At 30.7% G+C, this 12,118-nt stretch overlaps 1 protein-coding gene across 2 annotated transcripts in view; it reads right to left on the minus strand.

The window, feature by feature from the left end:
• Positions 1–12,118, minus strand: part of LOC145276014 (serine/threonine-protein kinase 36-like) — a 122,154-nt gene that overhangs the window by 19,546 nt on the left and 90,490 nt on the right. For both annotated transcript variants that reach the window (XM_080127670.1, XM_080127666.1), the window contains 3 exons: positions 8,173–8,317; positions 5,189–5,312; positions 1,592–1,652 (listed from right to left, as the gene is read on the minus strand). In XM_080127670.1, the coding sequence (XP_079983796.1) occupies positions 1,592–1,652; positions 5,189–5,312; positions 8,173–8,317 (330 nt within the window). The remainder of the gene's footprint in view (positions 1–1,591; positions 1,653–5,188; positions 5,313–8,172; positions 8,318–12,118) is intronic.

The raw sequence follows: 12,118 nt of genomic DNA on the forward strand, positions 1-12,118 counted from the left end.
CAGAAGGCCAGGAACTGGACTGGGTTGTCAGAGGCTATTTGAGATACACATCATAAGGACATTTTTTTAGAAAGAAGGATCTTACCACTCTCTACACCCTCGGTTATGACAACCTTTGAAATACAGTGTTGAGGTGTAAAATTACATTTTTATTCACACTTTTATGTGTTATTTATTGTTTGAATAAACATTTTTTTTACTAAAATTTACAATGTAAGCATGTAAAAAAAGTATTTACTTGGAAACGGATTAATCCTTTTTATATTGTTTAGATTAATTGGACAATTGTTCTCATCTTGAATGTTATCTCCACAACGTTTTGGCCAATGTAACCTTTTAACCTTCATCAGGTGTAGAAGTCAGAAAAAAAACGAGGGTACTTCTGCACTCTAAGATTCCAAATTTTTAGATCTAGTTGAAGTAAGTTTACACAAATTATAAAGATAAATTAATCATCAGCAAACACTAAGGGTATAATTTCTAGCTTATTATGATTACATTTTTTAATTAAATCCCTCAACCAATTGTAAGTTCTTAAAAACATAATATTTACAAAACTAAAAGATTACTGGTTAATGTGTGTTATCCATTTTTTTAACCAGATAAATTAAAAAAAATATTTTTGATATGTTATCATCATGACTGATAGAAGATAAAAAGGATGGAAGCAAGAAAAAAGTGGGGAGGGGAAGAAAGGGAAGATAAAAAAATTGAAGTTATTTATATGTGAAAAAAAAAACATAGTAAAGGGGGACAGCTCTGAAAAAAAAAATGGGGACTATTTGGGATTATCTCCCTTGAAATAACACACGAGAATAGTTGTCTGATTAATCTAAACAATACAAATATTCATACATCATCTCAAAAATTCAGAACTGTAATAATCTTTTTTACATTAATTGTAATGTGAAAAGTTGATTCAGTTTTGAATGATTCGGATAGAGCAAATTATGGTTAAAATTCAACTGTGTACCCTTATGGAGAGGCAAATGAATATGAACCAATTCTAATCAGTTTTTTTATGATAAAGAAGTAAACATTATGAGAAATGAGGAAAGGTAACCCAAACCTATGATGAAACAGCTAAAGTCAATATTTACCTTTGTCTACATTAGCTTTAATGAAAACATTGAAAATTGTTTGAAATAAAATGCAGAAGTAACACATCCTTATAGTAACAATAAACTCTTTAATTTCAAAGAAATAACAATTATTCCAATTTACTTGCAATGAGAGCAGAGTTAGAAATAAAATCGGTTTTAATGTGGAGAAAATCCATCTTCCTATACTATATTATGTTCAGTTGATTGGATATATTTACAAAAAATGAAAATTGCCTCAGTCTAGAAGAATTTCTCCTTCACAGACCAAAGATAGAATAGATACAGTGTAGTATCATAAAATATACTACATTTTGATCGGTTATGCTATTATAAAGATTCACAATTCACATAAAAGGGTGGGAGAAAGGTAAGATAGGCAGAGAGAGAATAAAGTGATGGATTTCAATCAAATAGCAGAGAAAAATTAACTGGTTCACTTTCTTTTTTCATACTCTTTTTATTGTCTTTTGCAATAATATTCAACGGACCTTTCGTACGTTTCCTTCTTTGTCTTTTAAGCAATCAAGAACATGTGTAAAAAGCTGCTCTCTGAAACAAAAGAAAATACAGATATCAAATCAAGACAATTTGTTCCCATAAAATGTAAACCAACATAATTCCTTTTTCTTACACTGTTCAATGATGACATCCGACAAGACATTAGTAGAGATTGTCGGACTGACTTCCTCATCTTGGTTGTTGTCACAACGTTTCGGCCGTTTGCCCTCCGGCCTTCATCAGGTGTTTTGTATCGAACTGGGGAACCATTTTTTAGGAGTCTCGAACCCAACCCTTTATTATTATTACAGGGGTACCGTGTTCGGACTCCAGCTAGGCTCTGGGACATAGTTGCTGATTCTCTGTTTTGAATGTTACTTTTCACTGCCTTCATTCAGGATTAAACTCAGCACCTTTGGTTAACAGTAAACTTTGATACAACGTTTAGGACCACTCGGCCATATGTCACTAGGGCAATTCTTAGTCGTCCTACACGTTGTATCAAAGTTTACAGTTACCCAAAGGTGCTGAGTTCAATCCTGAATGAAGGCAGTGAAAAGTAACATTCAAAACAGAGAATCAGCAACTATGTCCCAGAGCCTAGCTGGAGTCCGAACACAGTATCCCCGTAATAATAATAAAGGGTTGGGTTCGAGACTCCTAACAAACGGTTCCCCAGTTCGATACAAAACACCTGATGAAGGCTGGAGGGCAAAACGGCCGAAACGTTGTGACTATAACAACCAAGATGAGGAAGTCAGTCCGACAATCTCAATCAATGAAAACACCTCATCTCAAAAATACAGACAATTACAAGACATTAGTACTTTATTGTTTAGCATGATTACTTTTGTCACTAGCAAATCAGATCAACTACAAAGAGATGAAGCAACCAACTGTCATAAAATCATTTTATAACAACTGTGATATTATATATACACAAGCTTTTAAGATGATGACATTGGCTTGATTAAATAAAAGTTCATTGATAAACATATTTGGACAAAAGATATTATCTACATACTCACAATGAAGATACATTAATTTGAAGAAACTATTTCAGTTTTCATATTTTATTAAATTCATCGGATAAACCTAAGAAAATAGTTATTTTCCTTATACAGAAAAAAGGAGTGATCACCCTTGAATTTTGAAGTCGGGGCTATATCTTGAGATGCACACACACAGCTCCATATCGAAAGACTGTATCATTGCACATCAGTGATTAAAATTACCATAATCTCAATTGTAACTTGTTAAATAAATCTATTACACATTCCACTTAGGTCTTGTATCATTTTTATGTAGTTATTTCACAGACGACACGCATTTTAAAACCTTTTACAATAATGATGCATCAAATTTAGAAAAGTAGTAAAACAAGAAATTTGGTAAACCGCGATGGGATAAGAACTCCGAATTTCCTAACTGCATTCTCAGCAATTACTGCCATCCATAGTTATAAATAAGCTTTTAAAATGATGACATTGGCGTGATTGAATAAAAGCTATAAATAACTATGGATTGCAGTAATTGCTGAGAATGTAGTTAGGAGATTTGGAGTTGTTATCCCGTCACAGTTACTACCTGACGAAGGCCAGAGGAAAAGTTGACTGAAACATCATGAAACAACAACTAAGAAAGATGAGGATAATAGTCCGCAATAAATAAATTAATAAATAATACTCATCTCAATGAATTCCAACTAAGTAAAATATAAAGAAATTTGGTGTTGTATACAACATGAGTAAACCGACAACTCAACAGTTGAGAAAAATCTTGTTTGAACATATATTTATTTGAACATATATTTATTTGAACATATATTTATTTGAACATATACTTATTTGAACATATATTTATTTGAACATATATTTATTTGAACATATATTTATTTGAACATATACTTATTTGAACATATATTTATTTGAACATATATTTATTTGAACATATACTTATTTGAACATATACTTATTTGAACATATACTTATTTGAACATATATTTATTTGAACATATATTTATTTGAACATATACTTATTTGAACATATACTTATTTGAACATATATTTATTTGAACATATATTTATTTGAACATATACTTATTTGAACATATATTTATTTGAACATATACTTATTTGAACATATATTTATTTGAACATATATTTATTTGAACATATATTTATTTGAACATATATTTATTTGAACATATATTTATTTGAACATATACTTATTTGAACATATACTTATTTGAACATATATTTATTTGAACATATACTTATTTGAACATATACTTATTTGAACATATATTTATTTGAACATATATTTATTTGAACATATATTTATTTGAACATATACTTATTTGAACATATATTTATTTGAACATATATTTATTTGAACATATACTTATTTGAACATATATTTATTTGAACATATACTTATTTGAACATATACTTATTTGAACATATACTTATTTGAACATATATTTATTTGAACATATATTTATTTGAACATATATTTATTTGAACATATACTTATTTGAACATATATTTATTTGAACATATATTTATTTGAACATATATTTATTTGAACATATACTTATTTGAACATATATTTATTTGAACATATATTTATTTGAACATATACTTATTTGAACATATACTTATTTGAACATATATTTATTTGAACATATACTTATTTGAACATATATTTATTTGAACATATACTTATTTGAACATATATTTATTTGAACATATATTTATTTGAACATATACTTATTTGAACATATACTTATTTGAACATATACAACCTTATTTGAACATATACAACCTTATTTGAACATATACAACCTGATTCGAACATATACAACCTTATTTGAACATATACTTATTTGAACATATATAACCTTATTATGTTTCTGGATTTTTTGAGAGAAGGAAAAATTCTTTATTTGAATTTTTTGAACTATTGTTCTCATCTTGGGTGTTATTTTTCACAAAGTTTTGGCCAATGTAACCACTGACCTTCTTCAGGTATATTTTGTTGAACACCAAAATTTTTTTGTTGAACTCCGAAATCTGCACAGAATCTTGAATGAAACTCTTTGATTAATACACAGGAGGGGCATGCTCTTGTGCCATCAGCCATAACCAAGTAGAATTCCTAAGTAATTCACAATTTAATTCTGAGTATCCCCCACACTGAGGATTGAACCTTCAACCTTCAGAAGAGTATCATTTACAAATGAATCTTACCAAGTACTTTATCTGTTACACCACGGGTCATTGCAGAATAGAATAGGTTTAAGGTTCCTAAAATTCATGCTTGTACATGAGAATGAGCATAAGCCTCTCTTTTCATTGGCTACTACATCAAGATGTAGGGGAGGATACTATTCCTTTCTCAGAATTGTCCTACTTATTTTATAATGCTCAGTGTTTAATAGGGAGGTATCAAATATAATATTTTGTGTCTTTATACAAAGCAAGTGGAATTTGACAGAAAAACGGAATCTTATTCTTTTTATTGTGAAATAAATTTAACAAGAAAAACAAAGAGAATGCTTCAAATTATCTTTCTGTTTCACTCACCTTTCTTGAAAAACATGACACAAAAAGTCAGATTGTTTTAAGACATTACCCAATAAATTGCAAGTACCAGACTTGATATCAGGATTTGGATTGGTGAGTAAGGAACTCAACACCTGATAATCACCTAAGAACAAAAGAAACAATAAATAAAAAAGTCTTAGACATGACAAAAGCAAAAACACAAATATCAAATGCATAAATCTGCAGGTTAGTAAAATCGAATCCATAAGACACTATTGGTGTCAAACAAGAAACTTCATGAAATTTAAGTACGCATACCACTGATGACTATTTTTAATAAGAACTATTCTATTTTGGTAACAAGAAAATTCAGAAGTAAGTTTAAAAATGTATAAGTATGTTGTATATTAAGGTGGCTTTGAACTGGACAGAAATAGTATCTGTTCAGCAGATGCTGCACTTAAGGTAATTTGTCCCAGTCAATGGAGGCGAAACCCTCTATACTGGGACAATTACTATTTTTGGACCCAACCAGAGTGCCCCTTTTGCCTTTTTTTTTCGGGGAGTTGGTTTAACCCCACATAAAAACGACCTCGTGTCACATTTTGCTTTGGTGGGAAAGCAAATAAATACTGATAGAAAGTTGTTAAGAGTTTAAGATTGACTGATGTTTGAATAGAAGAGACAAAATGAAAGTATGAATTATCACATTGGGTTATGGTTGTAGAAGATCATGTTTCATCTGACAGAGATGATCTGAGTAATGAGTCAGAAGCATTTAAGAGGAGTTCTTAAATTGATTGATTATTTTTATCAACAACGTTTTTACAATGGTCTGGTTGATGTGTATTATGGTGTTTTTCAGATATATTATTAGTAATTTATGATGTTTTCTTGTACTTAAGTATGATTTTTTGTTGACTGTGTAAGTTGATAATAAAGTACTTAAATATAATGGAGATATGAATTTGACATTTATTTTTAAATTCAAGACACTCATTCAGAGAGTGGTATAAGTAACAATGCAAATAGTGACATGAATTTGCATATTCTTTTAAACATTCATTTTAATTAATTCCTTATTAGTTTTTTTCGGTTTTCTTAGGGGATGATCATCTTTAGTTAACATATAATTATATTCATACAAATATTCTACATGATTTATACTTACGTAATATTTGCATAAAAAGGTTATAGTAAACACAAACCTCTTTCTATATATATATTTATGTATGCATATATATACATTTGTTTAAAAAATTGTGCCTTCCAAACTCCTGTCAGTTTTTGGTCTTTTGTAACAATTAAAGAACAATATAGGTTTTATATTATATATAGAGTATTCAAACCCATGAAAAACTTTATATTTAGGTTTTAGCTGGGAGAAAATTGGTTCAAAAGTGTGAAAATTTTTAAAATGGAATTTGCCAAGTGAAGGTTGAACAACGGCATTACGAATATACATGCATAATGTAATAGCTATTGGTTCATGTTTTAATTTTTAGCCTTGCAGCAAACATGTCTTAATAGATCAGGCATTAATATCAAAGGAAAAAGTAAATCGTAAGCTAAACATTTTGGTTTCGATTCTCGGTGGTGGAGCATGAATCATTTTTTTTTTTTAACTTCTTAAACCATTACAATATATTTGGTCCGATATAATATAATAATAAATACAAAATCTGCATTAATAAAATATCATATTTAAGTGTATTTTAGGATCAGGCAATGCCGGGCGGTCTGCAAGTATTATTATAAACCATTGAATTTAGATTTTTTTTTTTAAATTCTTTGGTGTTATTTTTAATTCAATTATTTCTTTAATCAATGGTTCCCATATTTGATACATTGGAATTAAGTAATTAAGAAACATTGACACACAAATCATTAACAATAATAATATTACAATATGGAAAAATTGCAATACACTTAAAAGAAATATAAAGGTTGATAAGGACACTATTTCAATGAAAAACAATTTACATAATGATTTTTTTTTTGTTTGACTTTTGTAACAATTAAAGAACAAACTTAAAGAACTAGGTGTCTCATATCTATGCATTAGATATGTCCCTGAGTATCTCATACATCAATAGTGCATTAGTGTGGCACAGTGTTATACACTTGAAGTGCACTAGATATGCCACTAGGTCCTCTTACACCTATAGTGCACTAGATATTTCTAGAGGTCTGATACACGTAAAATTCACTAGGCATATCATTGTCTCATACATCTAAACCAAAGTTTTGACAAGCTTCTGGGCTTGACCATTACTCCTGATCTTAAATGGAACACGTATATCAAATCTGTTGCCAAGGCCGCTGGAAAAATGGTGGGATCTTTCTATCGATCCAGTAGATATCTCACTGCTGATGCTATTCTCTACCTATATAAGAGCCAGGTACGTCCAAGGATGGAATACTGTTGCCACATCTGGGCAGAAGCTGCTAGAAAGGACTTGTCCTGCCTTGATAGAGTTCAAAATAGACTTCGTAGCCTCGTAGGAGATGTCCTTTTCTCCTCCTTGCAACCTCTATCTCACAGAAGAGATGTTGCGAGTTTGTCTCTGATGTATCGTTATTTTCATGGAAAGTGTTCAACTGAGCTTAATCTATGGTCCCCCCTCGCCAAACTTTCACAAGAAACACTCGTCTAGCTGTAAACACTATCAATAATTCCCCCCACTCTTTATCTGTGCCTAAACCTAAACGTAGATTCCATGAACAAAGCTTCTTTCTTAGAACTGCACGCCGCCTGTGGAATTGTCTTCCGTTTTCCTGCTTTCCGGCTGACTACAATATGGTTGTGTTCAAGTCTAAAGTAAATAAGTTCTTGATGAGCCGTTCCATATAAGTTATTAAATTTACCAAATTTTCATTACTAATGATTACTATATTGACCAATTTCTACTGTACACTCTTTAACCCTTATCCTTGAGTGGCCTCTGGGCCTTGATAATGTGGTGATGCCTATGTAAAAAAAAAAAAAAATAAAAAAAAAACTAATTTATTGATCCACTCACCTGTTGGTCCTGTCAGAAGTGATTGTATAATGGAGACATGCCTAGTGGAGCTCCTTACAAGATGACAACAGATTGAAATGATATCATAGATGACGATTGGAGGAACAGAATCAGAAATTAAAGTTCTGTGAAGAAATATGATGGCCTAAAACAACAAAATAAAAAAAGATTAATAAAAAAGCAAGTGAAAACTAATATTTTAAGAAAATATTTTGCAGGCATACTCCAAATTCAGATAGGGATGGATGGCTGACCTAGTGGATAATCTTATCAAATTATGCATTAATACTGCTGGGAAAGGTGCACACACAATTTCATTTTCATTTATTTTTGCTTATTTATTATTCTTTATTTTCTTTACTGAACTAAAACTATCTTCTGCTTTTCTACAGGGTGGAATGATAAAATTGTCACCATAGAAAAGACGATATGATTCCATTTCCATTTGATAAAAAAACGATGTTCTTATTTTGTTGTAAACCATCAACTAGCTGGCCAGTTGTATACAAATCCAAAGAGTGATAGGAACCTTCTAGCATGTCTGTAAAACTCATGCTCTCTACCAATCCAAGTTATAACAACAGGACCATTGCCAGCACCCTCAAAATGTAAATCTGGATGGTTCAACATTTGGGGAACATGCCCAGGGTGATGAAAACAAAGTTTCTGGTCATGGTTATGGTCTTTGGTGCTGTTTCAAGAGGGGTCCACATCATGCTATCTCACATCTTCGAAGTCGACTTGAAATTCAACACCAAAGTGTACCTGGATGTGCTGAAGAATGTGGTGGTCCCCTGTTGCAATCAGGTGGCCGCTGGCAGACCCTTAGTGTAGCAGCAGGACTCAGTGCTGGCTCACAAGTCCAAAACGACCCAGGATTAGCTTCAGAAGAAGTGCTACAACTTTATACCCTTCTCTCACTCGACCCCCTTCCTCCCGTCCTCCCTGACCTGAACCAGCTGGACTACTTTGTTTGGTCATACATTGAGAACATCACTAACATGACCTCCCATAACACTAAAGCCAGACTAATCACCACCATCTGCTGAGTATTTGCCAAGCTCCTGCCGACGCTTGTGGAAATGGCATAAACCCATTTCCGGACCCGCATCAAGGTGGTGATTGAGGCTGAAGGCGGCTACATTGAATAGATGTCAGCTTTACTACATAATCAAGTTACCTGAATTGATTTTTTTTGCTAAAAGTTTAAAAATAACGCTGAAGAATTGTTTTCTTTCGGGTTACACTTTTATTTTTCTACTCTGTAGTGACCACTACAAAGTGTCACCAATAATAATGATGAATATATTCCTCAGATATTTCAGACAACAACAACAAGTACACTTTTATCAAGTAAGAAATCCTTTTATTTGTTTTAAAATTTCATTTTTTAATTTCATGCTTTAAAGCCATTCCTTGATTGACCTAATGGATACCAGCACAGACTATGGAATCAGCTATGACAAATTAAAATCTTGTCTGTTCTATTGTGATCATTTACACACTCATACTTTTAGAAAAGGCATGAACTCACAATCCTCCATCCATAAATATGAATAAAAAGCACCCTATATTCAGTTGATTGGGTACATTTACAATTATTATATTTTGATACAAACACAAAAAAAATGTTAAGAACTTGTCATAAAATAGACAAACCAAATAAAATTTAATAAAATCATTTTGATAATCTGATTTCGTCTTATTTTCTCACATAATGATTTACTGTTTGTAGAGAATTTTATCATGGAAACAGGATGTGAGAACAGCAACTTCCAAGCAGTTAACTCTTTTGGGTAATTGGACGGCATGGGAATGATTACTTAGCAGAAGTAATGTGGAAATGATGCAGGACGATGGATACGAGAGCATGTCTATGAAATACTGTGACCATACATCATAACTTAAAATCCGTTTTAATGAAGCAATGTGATTCGAATGAGGATCTCCTTCCATGCCTCCCTCTTTTTTCCACCTCTTTGCTGTTAAACAGAAACATGAATTCAGATAAATAAATTTTATCCATCAAGAATGTGTTCTTTGCTTACGATCATTTGATTTGGTTATGATCATTTTATGAGTTTTCATTTCAGATCAAGATTGTCTCCTCTCAGATGCAGAACTGTTGAGATGCTCAAACGAAAGCAAGTATAATTTTAAGTTATAAATTATGCTATTGATCACCCATTTGATAGTGTGCACGTTGGAGTTTTTCTAGATCGTATGCAACATATATATCAAACAAGTCATCTAGGCACATAAGTCTAGTAGTTCTTAATTTTATTATATGAACATTACAGAAATGTTAAACTTTATACTTTTATTACTATTGCCTACAACTGACTAATCACTGATTTATTATTAACTACAACTGACTAATCACTGTTTTATTATTAACTAGCAGGCCGTCCGGCATTGCCCAGTCATCAAATAAGCTTAAGTATATTTTAATTTATGAAGATTTCATATTAATTATTACAGAATCAAAACTCTATTGATTTTTATATTGTATCCAATATAAAGTAATGCCCCACCCCCGGATTTGGTCCAGCCATAAAATACTCTTTAATATGATATTTTAATTCATGCAAATTTGTATTGATTATTACAGCCAATTTTTTATTGAATATTATATTGTACCCAATATATAGTAATGATTTCAAAAAATTTTTTAAAAATTGACTTGGGTTCCATCAGCTAAAATAGAAACAAAAACATTTAGCGCTCAAGCCTTAGTCATTACCATTTGAGCTATTGACAGATGGATTAGAAAACATTCAAAATTATGCAACATGAATGAAAAAATGTATATTTGCACATGTGGAGAAGTAACAGTTTTAGTAGGTCTACTTTTGCTAAGGTCACTTTTTTAATTTGAACCTTTAGCGCCTATTTTTACTCACTAGAAATTAAATCAAATTTGTTCGCCAGATCTAAATCTCATATATATCAAGTTTAATGTCTGTAGATCAAACAATGAGAGAGGTGTTCAGTAGAAACGGTTCCACACACAAATAAGATCATATATATATATATATATATATATATATATATATATATATATATATTTACACATACATATATACATACATGTATGCTAGAGTGTTGCATCCTAAATGTTATGCAGTTATGCACAGTATAGAAATCATGCATAATAGTTAAATGAAACCAATCTAATAAGAAACCATAAAAAATGAATGATTAACTAATGAAAGTTTGTTTTTCAAAGGAATATGCAAATTAGTTAACATTTATGAAGTTGCTTCCATATCTATAACTGGGTATATTAAGAAGTTCATTTTAATAATTTTTAAATAAAATATGCCTTTTATATCAATGGCAAGACAAAACTCAATTTTATAAATATACATAGATTAACACTTATTTACGATTGATTTATAATTTTGATGTTCATTCTTTTATGAAACTTGTATTTTTGATTTATTATTTTCACATGGTTTATTCATAGATGAGGTCTTCATAATAATAATTAGGTCACAATTAATTTATGAATCTATGTTAGTCATTTGGTCATAATTGTATTAATTTTGTGACAAGATTTTGGTAGTTAGATTGGTTTTCATTTATTTGTATTTTTTTCTTTAATCATATAACAATATATATATTTTTTTGAGATTGTATCTCTGATTTTCCTGGTTTCTGCAAAAAAAAAAAAAAGAAGATTCTATGTGTGCTTCAACTTCATGATGTTTTTTTACTTTTTTACATTTTGCCATTTTGGTAAGAATAAGATGGTGCTAACCACAAGTTACACTGATGGGATTTCGATGCATTCATTTTGATTGTGGTCTGATGATTTTTCTACACATTTTTGTGATGTCCAAACTTTTGACATTTAAAACACCAGAGAGGGTTTGGAATGAATTCATCTACTTTACTTCATCTATAATATAAATCTCACATGTCTGTTTAAATGTATGTATGT

This window comes from Euprymna scolopes, chromosome 1 (assembly GCF_053919585.1).
Source record: "Euprymna scolopes isolate OS-2025 chromosome 1, ASM5391958v1, whole genome shotgun sequence".
NCBI lineage: Eukaryota > Metazoa > Mollusca > Cephalopoda > Sepiida > Sepiolidae > Euprymna > Euprymna scolopes.